This window comes from Eleutherodactylus coqui, chromosome 8 (genome assembly GCF_035609145.1).
Source record: "Eleutherodactylus coqui strain aEleCoq1 chromosome 8, aEleCoq1.hap1, whole genome shotgun sequence".
NCBI classification, from domain to species: Eukaryota; Metazoa; Chordata; class Amphibia; order Anura; family Eleutherodactylidae; genus Eleutherodactylus; species Eleutherodactylus coqui.
The window spans coordinates 123,531,829-123,552,268 of NC_089844.1; the positions used below are offsets into that span (position 1 = coordinate 123,531,829).

The following is a 20,440-nucleotide window of genomic DNA, read 5'->3' on the forward strand; positions in this document are numbered from 1 at the left end:
ATAAGAAAAAGCAGTCTATCTACCACGTCACTTAGTTTTTTTTAGAACCCTTGGGTGTATTCCATCTGGGTCTGGCAATTTATCAATTTTAATCTTTTTTTAACCGACCTCTGCACTTCTCCCTGAGTTAGGCAGGTAATATTGTGGAGAGTTTGTTTTCTCCCCCTGCATCTCGTGTGACATTTCTTTTTCCTTCCTGAATACACTTGAGAAAAAAACTATTTAATAAATTCGTCTTCCCCTATCGTCTTTTATGGTTTCTCAGGCATTATTTGTTAAAAGGCCAGTGCTTTCAGTGCAAATCCTTTTACCGTTTATATAATTGAAAAATAGTTTAAGGTTATTTTTGGCAATCAGTCTTTCTGTCTCCTCTTTGGCAGTTTTTATCTTTTCCTTACATACTTTGTTTTTTCCTTGTATGCTTTCAGTGTTTCTTCACTGCCTTCTTGCTTTAATAATTTAATCCCTTTTTCTTTTTTCACTTATTGCCCCTCTTATGGTCTTATCTAGCCACATTGGTTTCCTACTACTTGTACTTTTATTTTTAAAGGGTATGAACTGCTCGCATGAGGTTAATAGGATATTTTTAAACTTCTCCCATTTGTCACCTGTAGTGTTATTTTTGAGGACTTTGTCCTAATAATGTTGCTGATAATAATTTGAGATCAAATTTTGCTTTACTAAAGTTTTTCATTTTTTGTCACTCCCTGCTAAGGCTTCCTATTAAATGACAATTGGAAATTGAATATATTGTGGTCACTATTTCGCAAGTATCCTTCAACCTGCACCCCCATGATTCTGTCCAGTTTGTTAGTTAACAATAAGTCCAGAGTGGCCCTCCCTCTAGTTGACTCCTGCACTAGTTAGATAAGGTAGTTATCTTTAATTAATCTCAAGAACTTATTCCCCTTGTAAGTTTTGCAGGTTTTGTCTTCCCCTATTCCTGGATAATTAAAGTCTCCCATCATAATTACTTCATTGCAGTTTGACACCTTTTCTATTTGTCTTATTAATACGTTTTCAGTTCCTCTGTTATTTTTGGTGGCCTATAGAAAACTACTATCAGGATTTCGGTATTTTACCCTTCCTGTATTTCTATTCACAGAGATTCCACATGTTCCTCTCCTACACCTATATCTTATTGAAGCTTTGGCATTAAGCAGTTCCCACTGTCTCCTCTGAAGAGATTGTAACCCTGTAAATCCACCCCCCAATCGCACTTATCACCAAACCATGTTTCCGTTATTCCTACTATATCATAATTTTCTTCAGACATTCTTACTTCAAGCACACCCACTTTACTGATCAGACTTCTTGCATTCATTGCCATACAATTTCTATGGTTGTTATTATTCTTTATATTCATTATGCTACTTATGGTCCTATTAGTTGTTCTCTCAGTTCTAACTGCACTAACCTCACACCCTGCTCGACCCCCTTTCACATTACTTGGTCCCAGGTCACTGTCTACACTGTCTTACCACCTATTACTCTTTTTGCCCTTCCCCCAGTCCCTAGTTTAAACACTCCTCCAGCCTTTTAGCCATCTTCCCTCCCAGTAAAGCTACACCCTCCCAATTGAGATGCAGCCTGTCCTTACTGTAGAGCCTGTACCCAGTACTGAAGTCAGCCCAGTTCTCCAGGAACCTAAACCCCTCCTTCCCACACTTATTCTATGAGCTTTCCTAGGCCAAAGGTGTAGATGGAGTAGAGCAGGAGCCTAGTATAGAGCCTTGAGGGACACTAACAGAGAAAGGGTGAGGTAAGAATATGTTGTGCAAGAGGGAGACACTAACTCTTCGGTCACTGAAGTACAAAGAGATCCAGCAGAGGGCCAAGTTTGTGATGGCAAGGGAGAAGAAAGTTTTTAACAGAAAGAAGTGGTCGAATGTGTTGAAGGCAGAGGGCAGGTCTAAAGGGAGGAGTACAGAGTAATGTTTTGAGGCTTTTGCAGTTAGCAGATTAGCTATTTTGGTTAGTGGTAGATTAAGAAGCCAAGGTGTGATTTGGAAAGTAAAGGGGAGAGCTTGTGCTTGGTAATGGTGGGAAGCAGGTTAACCAGAAAAGGATCACGCAGCTGTTCAGAGGGGCAGTGAGGGGCAGTGAGTTGGCTGAAGCTTTCTCTGATGTTATCGACCTTGTGTTTGCATCGTGTGGCAGTCCTCGGTGGAGATGAGAGATGTGGAAGGGGACATGGAAAGGGGAGTTAAACGTCTTAAATAGTTTTTCGGGTTATAGAAAAGGAAGGATATGAATCTGCAAAGTCTGGTGCATAGCTAAAAGCTCAGAAGCTCGGTTTCAAAAGTTTCTTTCTTACTTGATGACTGCTGGCTGGGGTCTACTTGGAGCTTTCTGCAGAATCACTGGCTCTATTAGAAAGCTCACCCATGCAACATAGTATGTAAGGCTGAAAAAAATATGTATATCCAGTTCAGCTTATTACCCCCCAATGTTGGTCCAGAGGAAGGCAAAAAAACAAACCAATAAAGTAGAAGCCAATTTTTCCCATTTAAGAGAAACAAAAATCTTCCCGGCTTTAATCTGACAATCGGAATAATCCCTGCATCAACAACCCTTTTGAAGTTATTAATGATTATAATATTGTATCACCCAAGAAAGGCGTCTTGGCCCCTTTTGAACTCTTATCAAATTTGCCATCACGACGTTCTCAGCCAGAGAGTTCCATAGTCTCTCTGCTCTTACAGTAAAGAACCCCCTTTATGTCGGTGTAAAAACCTTCTTTACTCTGGATGCAGAGGATGCCCCCTTGTCACAGTCCTGGATATAAATAGATTAGTAATTCTTAGGAAATTATGTAGCACCAGTGTTTATGGTGGCTACATGCACCTCACAAACACAGCACTGCTACATACATTGTTAAACCCATACAACAGGGATCAGAAGAAGAACCTGTGATGACATCAGCATCATGCTCCGTCCCTGATCACATGATGGTGATGCTTATCTCGAGTGAATGACTTAAATGCTTCACCCCTGATCACTTGACGGTGATGACATCAAAGGTCCTTCATCCTTGTGCAGGTTATGGATGGACTACAAGCCCCCTGTGGCCTTAGTTGCTATGGAATACTAACGTACAACTAGCCAGACAACAGCCGTGTGCATACAGAACCTGTGATGACATCACCGTCATGTGACCAGGGGCGGAGCATGTAACTCCCTCACTGGGGATAAAGGACCTTTGATGACATCACTGTCGTGATCAGGGGCAGAGCATGTAAGTCACTCACAAACCCACTAACTACTCACTCATATGCACGGACAGATGGTCTTCGTTAGTATTTTGATCATGGGAGAGATCTCTGTATTGTTCCCTAATATATTTATACATAGTCATTAGGTCGCCCCTCAGACGTCTTTTTTGTAGACTAAATAATCCCAAATTTGATAACCTCTCTGGGTATTGTAGTCTACCCATTCCATTTATTACTTTAGTTGCCCGCTTTTGTACCCGCTTAAAGGGGTTGTCCCGCGAAAGCAAGTGGGGTTATACACTTCTGTATGGCCATATTAATGCACTTTGTAATGTACATTGTGCATTAATTATGAGCCATACAGAAGTTATTCACTTACCTGTTCCGTTGCTACCGTCCTCGTCTCCATGGAGCCGTCTAATTTCAGCGTCTAATCGCCCGATTAGATGCGCTTGCGCAGTCCGGTCTTCTCCCTTCTGAATGGGGCCGCTCGTGCCGGAGAGCTGCTCCTCGTAGCTCCGCCCCATCACGTGTGCCGATTCCAGCCAATCAGGAGGCTGGAATCGGCAATGGAACGCACAGAGCCCACGGTGCACCATGGGAGAAGACCTGCGGTCCACCGTGGGTGAAGATCCTGGCGGCCATCTTCGCAAGGTAAGTAAGAAGTCACCGGAGCGCGGGGATTCCGGTAAGTACTATCCGTTTTTTTTTTTTAAACCCCTGCATCGGGTTTGTCTCGCGCCGAACGGGGGGGCTATTGAAAAAAAAAACCCGTTTCGGCGCGGGACAACCCCTTTAAGTTCTCATATGTCCTTCTTTAGTACCGGTGCCTAAAACTGTACACCATATTCCATGTGTGATCTAACCAATGACTTGTAAGAGAAAGAGAACAATATTCTCGTCAACACTAGCAACCAAGAATGTTGTTTAAAGTCTGAAAAGATTAGGGGCATGAGCTGCAAACCTCCTTTCCTCCACCAGTAAAAGAAATTAATACGCACATCTGTCTATCTATCTATCCATCCTCTCACAGGCACTATATCTACAAGACCACCTTTATAACACTGTGCTTAGTTAGATACAGGGGTTTAGCTCTAGAATACCTCAAAATAAAGCTATCATCATACAGTAATCAGACACCAGCTCTAAACATTGATAGTGATTACATTGTATTCAGGGTTACTTTACACAGGACATCTGTCAGGACTGTAAGCACATGACAGTTGTCCCAATGATTATTGCTCCTGTGTTTTCACACAGCAGCGATAGTCGTTCAGTGAATGGAGACAAATCACTTCCGGCCACCGGCATCCTCACTGAACAAACAGTCGTTCAAAGATGAACTAGGCATTAAGTTTCAGTGACCTGAAACAAAGTGATTAGCAACTATTGAGCAATTTCTTGCTCAATACCTTGTTGATCCTATGTTTACACAAGACAACTGTTACAGAAAATTGCTTGTTTAATTTTTTCTTCCGGCTGATAGTTATCCTATTTAAAGCTGCCCTTACTTCCAGTGATCACAGGTGAAATCTCTCTGATTGCTGACATTCATTGTTGTTTATTATTATTTTTCAGATCAGTATCCAGGTCAAAATGATCCCTCAAGATCCAAATCATACAGCCAGCAGTCATCTGTACCTGTACCCATACCTAAACCATACAGCTTGCAGTCATCTGTACCTGTACCCATACCTAAACCATACAGCTTGCAGTCATCTGCATCTGTACCCATACCTAAATCATACAGCCTGCAGACATCTGCATCTGTACCCATACCTAAATCATACAGCCTGCAGACATGTGCACCCATACCTAAATCATACAGCCTGCAGACATCTGCATCTGTACCCATACCTAAATCATACAGCTTGCAGTCATCTGCATCTGTACCCATACCTAAATCATACAGCTTGCAGTCATCTGCATCTGTACCCATACCTAAATCATACAGCTTGCAGTCATCTGCATCTGTACCCATACCTAAATCAAACAGCTTGCAGTCATCTGCATCTGTACCCATACCTAAATCATACAGCTTGCAGTCATCTGCATCTGTACCCATACCTAAATCATACAGCTTGCAGTCATCTGCATCTGTACCCATACCTAAATCATACAGCTTGCAGTCATCTGCATCTGTACCCATACCTAAATCATACAGCTTGCAGTCATCTGCATCTGTACCCATACCTAAACCATACAGCTTGCAGTCATCTGCATCTGTACCCATACCTAAATCATACAGCCTACAGTCATCTGTGCGTCTACCCGTGACCTAAGCCAAGCAGCCTGCGGTCATCTGTGCGTCTACCCGTGACCTAAGCCAAGCAGCCTGCGGTCATCTACACCTGTACACATACTAAAACCATGCAGCCTGCAGCCACCTGCACGCAAACCAAAACCATAAGTCTGCAGTCATGCACAAAAAAATTGTCACTACTCTACTTATCCATCAGCGTAGCTGTTTGCTTTTTTCTTTTTGCCGCACAAGCTGTGTTTTTTTGTGGTACTATTTAATGTACCATATGATGTCATTCTATGGGTCAGCACGAGAACTACGATACCAAACTTGTATTTTTTTTCCGCAGTACTACTTTTATATTTTTTCAAAGATCTTTGTTTTTTAGTTATTTTCTGCTGTCATCTTCTGCGTGCAATAACTTTTTTATGTTTCCGTCGACGTAGTTGGGCTCATTTCTTCCAAGACATCCTATAGTTTACATTGGTACTATTACGGAATTAAATACAACCTTTTGTTCGCTTTCTATTGTATTTTTTTTTTCTGGGAGACAGAGTGACCAAAAAAGCGCGTTTCTGACGTTCTTTATTTTTTTCGGATGACATTCACCATGCGAGGTAAATAATGCACCACTTTTACGGATGCTGCGATACCAAATATGTTTTTTGGTTTATGATTAAGATTTTTTTTATTATACATTTAGCAAATAGGGGTTCTTTTAAAGTTTTATAACTCCATTGAACTTATTTTTACTTTTTCTAACCCCCACCGAGGGGACCACAACTTGTAATACTTTGATCGATCCTGCAGTATGATGTAATGCTATAGCATTACATCATACTGCAATCTGAAAGGCAGTCTATGAAGCCACCCCATGGGGACGACTTGATAAACAGTCTGCTAAGATGGCCGCTGGCTGCCATGATACCCGCAAACCCACCTGCGATCTCACTGTGGGGAATAGGGGGGCCCTACAGGACCCCCGAACATCGTTCGAGGTATTTAAATGCCACTGTCAGAATTGGCACAGGCACTTAAAGGGTTAATATCGGCGATCAGCTGTAATAAACAGCTGACAACCGCACTGTATGAAGAGAGGTCGTCCTGTAAACACTCTCTTCATACATACCCTGATGCTGAAGGACGTAAATGTACGCCCTGGAGCAGAAAGGGGTTAAATGTGAAGGATATAACTATAGTGAGTGTGATATAGATAGCTATAGTGAAAGTTGCATACTTGACCCATGTTTGTAAAGTGTTCTGATTACTTGTGATACACTTGTAATCAGACTACTTTTTTAGTGGGGATTTTCATTACAACTACACATCGCTAGTATGCCTGTAATTTGACAAACTCAACTCTACTATACCGCTGTGCTTACAGGTACATCAAAACTGTTAATGCATAGTTGATTTGCGTTAAGGTCCATTTAGACAGAACCATTATCACTCAATTCGTTAAAAAGCCATCTTTTGAGTGATAATCATTGTGTCTAACTGCACTGACACAGTGCAGTTTTCATTAAGCCGTCGCTAATCATTGATCTTTCAGCGTGCTATAAGACAACGATGAGCCTTAAAAGGAATTCACAGTGAAATACAGCTAATACTATTGTTTCAGCTGTATCTTGCTCCCTGAACACAGGCAGGGTATGAAGAACACAGTTGTCCAGCTGTGTTCTTCATAGCCCGCTCGGAGCGTTCGGCTTTATAACAGCCGGGCGCTTGTGCAGAAAACAGCTGGATGCAGAAGACAAGCGGGGACACCCCGCTTGTCTTCTGCATCTTCCGTTCAGAGCACTTGGCTGTATAACAGCCAGGCGCTCCGAGCGGGGAACAGCTGGATGCAGAAGACAAGATCGCTCAACGTGCATTGTAAATGGACACAACGATTATCGCTCAAAAGATGTATTTTGAGCGGTAATGCTTGTGTCTAAATGGGCCTTTAGTTATGTGACAGGAAGGGCAGAAATGTAGTTGATCTATCTGAGCTTATTTTTTCAAAGCTAATTGGCAATCGTTTTAGCGATAATCGGTAATGTAAATGGGCACCTGGCACCCGCATTTCGGGCACTTTTTGCTGATCCTTAAAATCAAGCTGACTTGATTTTAACAATCACTTTTATCAGTTGTTCTCCACGGGGGAGTGCTGATAGCATTGTTTTCCCATGGAGAACAAAGAATCTGAGTGCAGAGAATAGCCTCCAGCTATTAGCCTGCATTCAGTGAAGACTTCATTTATATACATAATTGGTATTTAAGTAGCTGAGTAGCTACTTAAATACAAATTAATTTTTATGCAAAATAATCCCTCAAAGCTATTGCTCAAACTGTCATTTGAGAGATCTTTGAGCGATTATCTGCTTGTGTAAATGGTCTCAAGAGGTATTTAAGATGTAATCACAGATAACAGTCCCTCATAGTCTTGCCCTGTCTCTCTACCCAACCCACCCGGCTGTGTCTCAATTACTTCAGCTGACTCACAATCCCCTTATCATTCCTGTCTGTAGCATACACTGATGGCACCATGGGGGGGGGGGTTGAGGAACAAGGACAGACAAAAAAACAATAATGGAGTGAGGGGGAAGGGAGGGGGGAATGATGACACACAAGAGCAGACCAAGACAACACCTTGTGTGTAACCCCCCCCCCCCCCATCATTCCCTCCCCCCCCCCCCATCCTCCTTCCAATGCAATACCCACAGACTCCGAAGTCTTCGTCTGCTGTGTGAGACCTTGTGTGTCATTCAACTCTGCGAGGCCCGCACAGAATAAGAACATGATGCGGTTTGATTTCTGCGTTTTTCAATGCAATCCTATGCAGGCGAGCACAGGTCGGAAATTCTGCGGGAAATCCCGCTGCAGAATTTCCGCCCGTGTGCAGGGGGCGTACTAAAGAAATTTTAAATTGATTAAACAAAAAGAAATGTTAAAAATCCTGTTTTCCCAATTCTCATGTAAAAAAATCAAACCCCCAAAATTGACATATTTGGTATTGCAGTTTCCATATGTTATGTTCATGCAGAGCAACCTACACGATTGTAATATATATATATATATATATATAAACCTAAAGGGATGAATATGCACTCAAGACCAGACACAGACCCCCAAACAAGAAAAAGTAGGGGAAAAGGGGAACTCTGCTAACCCCACACCACAGCTGTCTGTATAACTACAGGCAGAATGGAATTCAGACATAAACTAAACAGACACACCCATACATACTATCACTAGGGTTCTGAAAGTTCATGATAAGATAAGTACAACAAACAACATCCTATAGCAGGTGATTGGCTGGCTGCAGCAATCCACACAATCAGCCAGCCAAATCATCCACAAGTGCAGTGATGTGCTCCTGCACGTGCTTAGAACCAAAAGACCTGGGAGCACATACAATCCCGATAAAGCACACTGTAAAAGTCCTAAATATCACATTAATACGCACAGTGAATGCTGTAACTAGAGATGAGCGAGTAGCAGTGTTTTCGAGTAACTGTGTACTCGCTGAAGCAGCATGTGGGGGCGGCAGTCTTAAATGAGCACGCTGGCTCATCTCTAGCTGTAACAAAAAAGAAAAGTATACAGTGCCAGAACTGTGGTTTTTTTTGTCACCCTGTCACTCAAAATAAGTGGAATAAAAATTAATCAAGTCACATATGCTGCATATTAGTACCAACAAAAACTACACCACACCCTAAAAAAAAAAAAAGCTCCCACACAGTCTCACTGACAGAAAAGTAAAAAAAGTTACGAGTTTGAATATGACAACAAAAAGCATTTTTTAAAGTTTTATGTTTATTAAAAGTAGTAGAACTGCGGAATAAGTTGGCGCTATACAAATAAAGATTATTATTATTATTATTATTAGAACACTATAAAGACTATATAAATGTAATGCAGAATAATGTTAACAGGTCATTTTTACCGCACCATGGACGTCAGAAAAGCGAAACCCTCCAAAAAAAGCACAATTGTTTTTCCCAATGAACCCCAGTTAGAAAATGTTCAACGTTTTTCAGTACATTATATGGAACATTAAGGATGCCTCCCTGCATTATGTAATGGAGTAGAAAATTTCTGCAGACTCAGCAGTGTGTTTGAAATGTATAATGCAGATTTGTCTGCAGATTTTAACCCATGAAATCTGCAACAACAGCTGATGTGAAATCTGCGCCATTTACAACTTTGCAACTACACCTCCCTTACCCTCAATCAAACAATCAGTTTAAAGCCCCAGTGTCCTGGTCAATGTATAACTGATTGTTGGTGAACATCCACCTAGTAACAAACACTTACATTTCATCAATATGAACTGAATATGATAACTTTGTAAATCGGTAATGACATCAACCAAGAAGACTGTATAAACATATTTCCAAGGTCAACGATTGGAGACAAATTGTAACATTGGCATCTATGAAATCAGAGCACGTTTAGTCATCAGAACTAAAGTTATTTTTTTACCTTCATAAGAGTAAGGTCTGGTCTGTTGATATCCAGTATATGCATGTTATATAAATTCACCCAATGTGCCGTCAGGGAGATATAGTGGCCCTGCCCGCCTGTGCTCGTCCACGTGTCCGTTGTTAAGTGGACCTTGCCAGTAACCGCATTGGTGAGGGCGCGTACAATGTTGCGGGAGACGTGGTCGTGCAGGGTTGGGACGGCACATCGGGAAAAGTAGTGGCGACTGGGAACTGAGTAGCGCGGGGCCGCCACCGCCATCATACTTTTGAAAGACTCCGTTTCCACAACCCTATACGGCAGCATCTCCAGGCTGATAAATTTGGCTGTGCACGTTTAACGCTTGAGCGTGCGGGTGCGTGGCGGCATACTTGCGCTTGCGCTCCAACACTTGCGCTAGCGACGGCTGGACGGTGCGCTGACAGACATTGGTGGATGGGGCCGAGGACAGCGGAGGTGAGGGTGTGGGTGCAGGCCAGGAGACGGTAGTGCCTGTGCCCTGAGAGGGGGGTTGGATCTTAGTGGCAGGTTGGGGCACAGGGGGAGAGGCAGCGGTGCAAACCGGAGGCGGTGAACGGCCTTCATCCCACCGTGTGGGGTGCTTGGCCACCATATGTCTGCGCATGCTGCTGGTGGTGGTGGCTCCCCGGCTGATCTTGGCGCGACAAAGGTTGCACACCACTGTTCGTTGGTCGTCTGCACTCTCAGTGAAAAACTGCCAGACCTTTGAGCACCTCGACCTCTGCAGGGTGGCATGGCGCGAGGGGGCGCTTTGGGAAACAGTTGGTGGATTATTCGGTCTGGCCCTGCCTCTACCCCTGGCCACCGCACTGCCTCTTGCAACCTGCCCTGCTGCTGCCCTTGCCTCCCCTCTGAAGACCTGTCCTCAGTAGGCGTAGCAAACCAGGTGGGGTCAGTCACCTCATTGTCCTGCTGCTCTTCCTCCGAATCCTCTGTGCGCTCCTCCCTCGGACTTACTGCCCTTACTACTACCTCACTGATAGACAACTGTGTCTCATCGTCATCGGCCTCCTCACCCACTGAAAGGTCTTGAGACAGTTGCCGGAAGTCCCCAGCCTCATCCCCCGGACCTCGGGAACTTTCCAATGGTTGGGCATCAGTCACGATAAACTCCTCTGGTGGGAGAGGAACCACTGCTGCCCAATCTGAGCAGGAGTCCGAGAACAGTTCCTGGGAGTCTGCCCGCTCCTCAGAATGTGTCATTGTAATGGAGTGAGGAGGCTGGGAGGAAGGAGAAGCAGCAGCCAGAGGATTCTGAGTTGCAGCAGTGGACGGCGCAGAACTATGGGTGGACAATAGATTGCTGGATGCACTTTCTGCCATCCACGACAGGACCTGCTCACACTGCTCATTTTCTAATAAAGGTCTACCGCGTGGACCCATTAATTGTGCGATGAATGTGGGGACGCCAGAAACGTGCCTCTCTCCTAATCCCGCAGCAGTCGGCTGCGATACACCTGGATCAGGAGCTCGGCCTGTGCCCACACCCTGACTTGGGCCTCCGCGTCCTCGCCCGCGTCCACGTCCTCTAGGCCTACCCCTACCCTCCAGCATGCTGTATTACCAGTAATGCAGAAACAGAACGCTGTAATTAAATGTGCCGCTTATTGGCCTGTGGTTGGAGGCTGACTTTGCTTACGGAACGCCAGGAAATAATTTTGCGCAAGCCTGCTGTAACACTTAGCTGGCTGCGTATGAATTTGGAGGACAACTACACCCAGCACAGACCCAGAACACTGAGGACAGTCACAGGCAGCCCAAATAGATTTTTTTCCCCAAATGTTTTTGCAAAGGCCCACTGCCTATATTCAATCAATATGTCTTCTGTCCCTGCCTCACCGCTACTGGCCCTGGAGTATGTCAAAGAACTGCAGAGTGTTGCACTGTGGACTGCAATACAGCGGTGATTTAACAGCCCAGACAGAGCCAGGAAATAATTTTGCGCAAGCCTGCTGTAACACTTAGCTGGCTGCGTATGAATTTGGAGGACTACTACACCCAGTACAGACCCAGAACACTGAGGACAGTCACAGGCAGCCCAAATAGATTTTTTTTCTCCAAATGTTTTTGCAAAGGCCCACTGCCTATATTCAATCAATATGTCTTCTGTCCCTGGCTCACCGCTACTGGCCCTGGAGTATGTCAAAGAACTGCAGAGTGTTGCACTGTGGACTGCAATACAGCGGTGATTTAACAGCCCAGACAGAGCCAGGAAATAATTTTGCGCAAGCCTGCTGTAACACTTAGCTGGCTGCGTATGAATTTGGAGGACTACTACACCCAGTACAGACCCAGAACACTGAGGACAGTCAAAGGCAGCCCAAATAGATTTTTTTTCCCCAAACGTTTTTGCAAAGGCCCACTGCCTATATTCAATCAATATGTCTTCTGTCCCTGCCTAACCACCACTTCTGGCCCTGGAGTATTACTGCAGGGTGCAATGCTCTGCACGGCCGATATACCAAAAAAAAAAAAGTGCAACACTGCAAAAAGCAGCCTCCACAGTACTACACACGGTTAGATGTGGCCCTAAGAAGGACCGTTGGGGTTCTTGAAGCCTAAAATACTCCTAACGCTCTCCCTATAGCAGCTCCACCAAGACAGCACTTTCCCTCCTCTATGTCAGAACGCATCTGTGGCGAGCCGCGGGAGGGGCCGATTTTTATACTCGGGTGACACCTGATCTCGCCAGCCACTCACTGCAGGGGGGTGGTATAGGACTTGAACGTCGCAGGGGGAAGTTGTAATGCCTTCCCTGTCTTTCAATTGGCAAGAAAAGCGCGCTAACGTCTCAGAGATGAAAGTGAAAGTAACTCGAACATCGCGTGGTACTCGTTACGAGTAACGAGCATCTCGAACACACTAATACTCGAATGAGTATCAAGCTCGGACGAGTACGTTCGCTCATCTCTAGTTCTAATATGTCCTTCTTTAGTACCGGTGCCTAAAACTGTACACCATATTCCATGTGTGATCTAACCAATGACTTGTAAGATAAAGAGAAGAATATTCTCGTCAACACTAGCAACCAAGAATGTTGTTTAAAGTCTGAAAAGATTAGGGGCATGAGCTGCAAACCTCCTTTCCTCCACCAGTAAAAGAAATTAATACGCACATCTGTCTGTCTGTCTATCTATCCATCCTCTCACAGGCACTATATCTACAAGACAACCTTTATAACACTGTGCTTAGTTAGATACAGGGGTTTAGCTCTAGAATACCTCAAAATAAAGCTATCATCATACAGTAATCAGACACCAGCTCTAAACATTGATAGTGATTACATTGTATTCAGGGTTACTTTACACAGGACATCTGTCAGGACTGTAAGCACATGACAGTTGTCCCAATGATTATTGCTCCTGTGTTTTCACACAGCAGCGATAGTCGTTCAGTGAATGGAGACAGATCACTTCCGGCCACCATCATCCTCACTGAACAAACAGTCGTTCAAAGATGAACTAGGCATTAAGTTTCAGTGACCTGAACTAGGCATTAAGTTTCAGTGACCTGAAACAAAGTGATTAGCAACTATTGAGCAATTTCTTGCTCAATACCTTGTTGATCCTATGTTTACACAAGACAACTGTTACAGAAAATCGCTTGTTTAATTTTTTTTTCCGGCTGATAGTTATCCTATTTAAAGCTGCCCTTACTTCCAGTGATCACAGGTGACATCTCTCTGATTGCTGACATTCACTGTTGTTTATTATTATTTTTCAGATCAGTATCCAGGTCAAAGTGATCCCTCAAGATCCAAATCATACAGCCAGCAGTCATCTGTACCTGTACCCATACCTAAACCATACAGCTTGCAGTCATCTGTACCTGTACCCATACCTAAACCATACAGCTTGCAGTCATCTGTACCTGTACCCATACCTAATCCATACAGCCTGAAGACATCTGCACCCATACCTAAATCATACAGCTTGCAGTCATCTGCATCTGTACCCATACCTAAATCATACAGCTTGCAGTCATCTGCATCTGTACCCATACCTAAATCATACAGCTTGCAGTCATCTGCATCTGTACCCATACCTAAATCATACAGCTTGCAGTCATCTGCATCTGTACCCATACCTAAATCATGCTATAGCATTACATCATACTGCAATCTGAAAGGCAGTCTATGAAGCCACCCCATGGGGACGACTTGCTAAACAGTCTGCTAAGATGGCCGCTGGCTGCCATGATACCCGCAAACCCACCTGCGATCTCACTGTGGGGAATAGGGGGCCCTACGGGACCCCCGAACATCGTTCGAGGTATTTAAATGCCACTGTCAGAATTGGCACAGGCACTTAAAGGGTTAATATCGTTGATCAGCTGTAATAAACAGCTGACAACCGCACTGTATGAAGAGAGGTCGTCCTGTAAACACTCTCTTCATACATACCCTGATCCTGAAGGACGTAAATGTACGCCCTGGAGCAGAAAGAGGTTAAATGTGAAGAATATAACTATAGTGAGTGTGATCTAGATAGCTATAGTGAAAGTTGTATACTTGACCCATGTTTGTAAAGTGTTCTGATTACTTGTGATACACTTGTAATCAGACTACTTTTTTAGTGGGGATTTTCATTACAACTACACATCGCTAGTATAGAGTTGACAAACTCAACTCTACTATACCGCTGTGCTTACAGGTAAATCAAAACTGTTAATGCATAGTTGATTTGCGTTAAGGTCCATTTAGACAGAACCATTATCACTCAATTCGTTAAAAAGCCATCTTTTGAGCGATAATCATTGTGTCTAACTGCACTGACACAGTGCAGTTTTCATTAGGCCGTCGCTAATCATTGATCTTTCAGCGTGCTATAAGACAACGATGAGCCTTAAAAGGAATTCACAGTGAAATACAGCTGATACTATTGTTTCAGCTGTATCTTGCTCCCTGAACACAGGCAGGGTATGAAGAACGCAGTTGTCCAGCTGTGTTCTTCATAGCCCGCTCGGAGCGTTCGGCTTTATAACAGCCGGGCGCTTGTGCAGAAAACAGCTGGATGCAGAAGACATGCGGGGACACCCCGCTTGTCTTCTGCATCTTCCGTTCAGAGCACTTGGCTGTATAACAGCCAGGCGCACCGAGCGGGGAACAGCTGGATGCAGAAGACAAGATCGCTCAACGTGCATTGTAAATGGACACAACGATTATCGCTCAAAAGATGTATTTTGAGCGCTAATCCTTGTGTCTAAATGGGCCTTTAGTTATGTGACAGGAAGGGCAGAAATGTAGTTGATCTACCTGAGCTTATGTTTTCAAAGCTAATTGGCGATCGTTTTAGCGATAATCGGTGCATGTAAATGGGCACCTGGCACCCGCATTTCGGGCACTTTTTGCTGATCCTTAAAATCAAGCTGACTTGATTTTAACAATCACTTTTATCAGTCGTTCTCCACGGGGGAGTGCTGATAGCATTGTTTTCCCATGGAGAACAAAGAATCTGAGTGCAGAGAATAGCCTCCAGCTATTAGCCTGCATTCAGTGAAGACTTCATTTACATACATAATTGGTATTTAAGTAGCTGAGTAGCTACTTAAATACAAATTAATTTTTATGCAAAATAATCCCTCAAAGCTATTGCTCAAACTGTCATTTGAGAGATCTTTGAGCGATTATCTGCTTGTGTAAATGGTCTCAAGACGTATTTAAGATGTAATCACAGATAACAGTCCCTCATAGTCTTGCCCTGTCTCTCTACCCAACCCACTGGCTGTGTCTCAATTACTTCAGCTGACTCACAATCCCCTTATCATTCCTGTCTGTAGCATACACTGATGGCACCATGGGGGGGTTGAGGAACAAGGACAGACAAAAAAACAATAATGGAGTGTGTGTGGAGGAAGGGGGAAGGGAGGGGGGGAATGATGACACACAAGGTCACAGAGCAGACCAAGACAACACCTTGTCTGTAATCCCCCCCCCCCCCATCCTCCTTCCAATGCAATACCCACAGACTCCGAAGTCTTCGTCTGCTGTGTGAGACCTTGTGTGTCATTCAACTCTGCGAGACCCGCACAGAATAAGAACATGATGCGGTTTGATTTTTTTGCGTTTTTCAATGCAATCCTATGCAGGCGGGCACAGGTCGGAAATTCTGCGGGAAATCCCGCTGCAGAATTTCCGCCCGTGTGCAGGGGGCGTACTAAAGAAATTTTAAATTGATTAAACAAAAAGAAATGTTAAAAATCCTGTTTTCCCAATTCTCATGTAAAAAAATCAAACCCCCAAAATTGACATATTTGGTATTGCAGTTTCCATATGTTATGTTCATGCAGAGCAACCTACACGATTGTAATATATATATAAACCTAAAGGGATGAATATGCACTCAAGACCAGACACAGACCCCCAAACAGACCAAACAAGAAAAAGTAGGGGAAAAGGGGAACTCTGCTAACCCCACACCACAGCTGTCTGTATAACTACAGGCAGAATGGAACTCAGACATAAACTAAACAGACACACCCATACATACTATCACTAGGGTTCTGAAAGTTCATGATAAGATAAGTACAACAAACAACATCCTATAGCAGGTGATTGGCTGGCTGCAGCAATCCACACAATCAGCCAGCCAAATCATCCACAAGTGCAGTGATGTGCTCCTGCACGTGCTTAGAACCAAAAGACCTGGGAGCACATACAATCCCGATAAAGCACACTGTAAAAGTCCTAAATATCAAAATATCACATTAATACGCACAGTGAATGCTGTAACTAGAGATGAGCGAGTAGCAGTGTTTTCGAGTAACTGTGTACTCGCTGAAGCAGCATGTGGGGGCGGCAGTCTTAAATGAGCACGCTGGCTCATCTCTAGCTGTAACAAAAAAGAAAAGTACACAGTGCCAGAACTGTGGTTTTTTTTTTTCTCACCCTGTCACTCAATATAAGTGGAATAAAAATTAATCAAGTCACATATGCTGCATATTAGTACCAACAAAAACTACACCACACCCTAAAAAAAAATCAAGCTCCCACACAGTCTCACTGACAGAAAAGTAAAAAAAGTTACGAGTTTGAATGACAACAAAAAGCATTTTTTAAAGTTTTATGTTTATTAAAAGTAGTAGAACACTATAAAGACTATATAAGCGTAATGCAGAATAATGTTAACATGTCATTTTTACCGCACCATGGACGTTTTTCCCAATGAACCCCACTTAGAAAATGTTCAAAGTTTTTCAGTACATTATATGGAACATTAAGGATGCCTCCCTGCATTATGTAATGGAGTAGAAAATTTCTGCAGACTCAGCAGTGTGTTTGAAATGTATAATGCAGATTTGTCTGCAGATTTTAACCCACGAAATCTGCAACAACAGCTGATGTGAAATCGGCACCATTTACAACTTTGCAACTACACCTCCCTTACCCTCAATCAAACAATCAGTTTAAAGCCCCAGTGTCCTGGTCAATGTATAACTGATTGTTGGTGAACATCCACCTAGTAACAAACACTTAAATTTCATCAATATGAACTGAATATGATAATTTTGTAAATCGGTAATGACATCAACCAAGAAGACTGTATAAACATATTTCCAAGGTCAACGATTGGAGGCAAATTGTAACATTGGCATCTATGAAATCAGAGCACGTTTAGTCATCAGAACTAAAGTTATTCTTTTACCTTCATAAGAGTAAGGTCTGGTCTGTTGATATCCAGTATATGCATGTTATATAAATTCACCCAATGTGCCGTCAGGGAGATATAGTGGCCCTGCCCGCCTGTGCTTGTCCACGTGTCCGTTGTTAAGTGGACCTTGCCAGTAACCGTATTGGTGAGGGCGCGTACAATGTTGCGGGAGACGTGGTCGTGCAGGGTTGGGACAGCACATCGGGAAAAGTAGTGGCGACTGGGAACTGAGTAGCGCGGGGCCGCCGCCGCCATCATACTTTTGAAAGACTCCGTTTCCACAACCCTATACGGCAGCATCTCCAGGCTGATAAATTTGGCTATGTGCACGTTTAACGCTTGAGCGTGCGGGTGCGTGGCGGCATACTTGCGCTAGCGACGGCTGGACGGTGCGCTGACAGACATTGGTGGATGGGGCCGAGGACAGCGGAGGTGAGGGTGTGGGTGCAGGCCAGGAGACGGTAGTGCCTGTGCCCTGAGAGGGGGGTTGGATCTTAGTGGCAGGTTGGGGCACAGGGGGAGAGGCAGCGGTGCAAACCTGAGGCGGTGAACGGCCTTCATCCCACCTTGTGGGGTGCTTGGCCACCATATGTCTGCGCATGCTGCTGGTGGTGGTGGCTCCCCGGCTGATCTTGGCGCGACAAAGGTTGCACACCACTGTTCGTCGGTCGTCTGCACTCTCAGTGAAAAACTGCCAGACCTTTGAGCACCTCGACCTCTGCAGGGTGGCATGGCGCGAGGGGGCGCTTTGGGAAACAGTTGGTGGATTATTCGGTCTGGCCCTGCCTCTACCCCTGGCCACCGCACTGCCTCTTGCAACCTGCCCTGCTGCTGCCCTTGCCTCCCCCTCTGAAGACCTGTCCTCAGTAGGCGTAGCAAACCAGGTGGGGTCAGTCACCTCATTGTCCTGCTGCTCTTCCTCCGAATCCTCTGTGCGCTCCTCCCTCAAACTTACTGCCCTTACTACTACCTCACTGATAGACAACTGTGTCCCATCGTCATCGGCCTCCTCACCCACTGAAAGGTCTTGAGACAGTTGCCGGAAGTCCCCAGCCTCATCCCCCGGACCCCGGGAACTTTCCAATGGTTGGGCATCAGTCACGATAAACTCCTCTGGTGGGAGAGGAACCACTGCTGCCCAATCTGAGCAGGGGCCCGAGAACAGTTCCTGGGAGTCTGCCCGCTCCTCAGAATGTGTCATTGTAATGGAGTGAGGAGGCTGGGAGGAAGGAGGAGCAGCAGCCAGAGGATTCTGAGTTGCAGCAGTGGACGGCGCAGAACTGTGGGTGGACGATAGATTGCTGGATGCACTTTCTGCCATCCACGACAGGACATACTCACACTGCTCATTTTCTAATAAAGGTCTACCGCGTGGACCCATTAATTGTGCAATGAATGTGGGGACGCCAGAAACGTGCCTCTCTCCTAATACCGCAGCAGTCGGCTGCGATACACCTGGATCAGGAGCTCGGCCTGTGCCCACACCCTGACTTGGGCGTCCACGTCCTCTAGGCCTACCCCTACCCCTCAGCATGCTGTATTACCAGTAATGCAGAAACAGAACGCTGTAATTAAATGTGCCGCTTATTGGCCTGTGGTTGGAGGCTGACTTCGCTTACGGAACGCCAGGAAACAATTTTGCGCAAGCCTGCTGTAACACTTAGCTGGCTGCGTATGAATTTGGAGGACTACTACACCCAGCACAGACCCAGAACACTGAGGACAGTCACAGGCAGCCCAAATAGATTTTTTTCCCCAAACGTTTTTGCAAAGGCCCACTACCTATATTCAATCAATATGTCTTCTGTCCCTGCCTAACCACCACTTCTGGCCCTGGAGTATTACTGCAGGGTGCAATGCTCTGCACGGCCGATATACCAAAAAAAAAAAAAAGGGCAACACTGCAAAAAGCAGCCTCCACAGTACTGCACACGGTTAGATGTGGCCCTAAGAAGGACCGTTGGGGTTCTTGAAGCCTAAAATACTCCTAACGCTCTCCCTATAGCAGCTCCACCAAGACAGCACTTTCCCTCCTCTATGTCAGAACGCATCTGTGGCGAGCCGCGGGAGGGGCCGATTTTTATACTCGGGTGACACCTGATCTCGCCAGCCACTCACTGCAGGGGGGTGGTATAGGGCTTGAATGTCGCAGGGGGAAGTCGTAATGCCTTCCCTGTCTTTCAATTGGCCAGAAAAGCGCGCTAACGTCTCAGAGATGAAGTGAAAGTAACTCGAACATCGCGTGGTACTCGTCACGAGTAACGAGCATCTCGAACACGCTAATACTCGAATGAGTATCAAGCTCGGACGAGTACGTTCGCTCATCTCTAGTTCTAATATGTCCTTCTTTAGTACCGGTGCCTAAAACTGTACACCATATTCCATGTGTGATCTAACCAATGACTTGTAAGAGAAAGAGAACAATATTCTCGTCAACACTAGCAACCAAGAATGTTGTTTAAAGTCTGAAAAGATTAGGGGCATGAGCTGCAAACCTCCTTTCCTCCACCAGTAAAAGAAATTAATACGCACATCTGTCTGTCTATCTATCCATCCTCTCACAGGCACTATATCTACAAGACAACCTTTATAACAATGTGCTTAGTTAGATACAGGGGTTTAGCTCTAGAATACCTCAAAATAAAGCTATCATCATACAGTAATCAGACACCAGCTCTAAACAGTGATAGTGATTACATTGTATTCAGGGTTACTTTACACAGGACATCTGTCAGGACTGTAAGCACATGACAGTTGTCCCAATGATTATTGCTCCTGTGTTTTCACACAGCAGCGATAGTCGTTCAGTGAATGGAGACAGATCACTTCCGGCCAACGGCATCCTC

At 44.7% G+C, this 20,440-nt stretch overlaps 1 protein-coding gene across 2 annotated transcripts in view; it reads right to left on the reverse strand.

Annotated features, from left to right (window-relative positions):
* Positions 1-20,440, reverse strand: part of LOC136576784 (cytochrome P450 2W1-like) — a 94,394-nt gene that overhangs the window by 39,504 nt on the left and 34,450 nt on the right. The window contains exon 1 of one of the 2 annotated variants that reach the window (XM_066576350.1): positions 9,925-9,967. The exons of the other annotated variant lie outside the window; for it this stretch is intronic. Within the exon in view, the coding sequence (XP_066432447.1) occupies positions 9,925-9,930 (6 nt within the window). The 5' untranslated portion in view covers positions 9,931-9,967. Of the gene's footprint in view, positions 1-9,924; positions 9,968-20,440 lie in introns of those variants that run through there. 2 annotated transcript variants of the gene reach the window in all.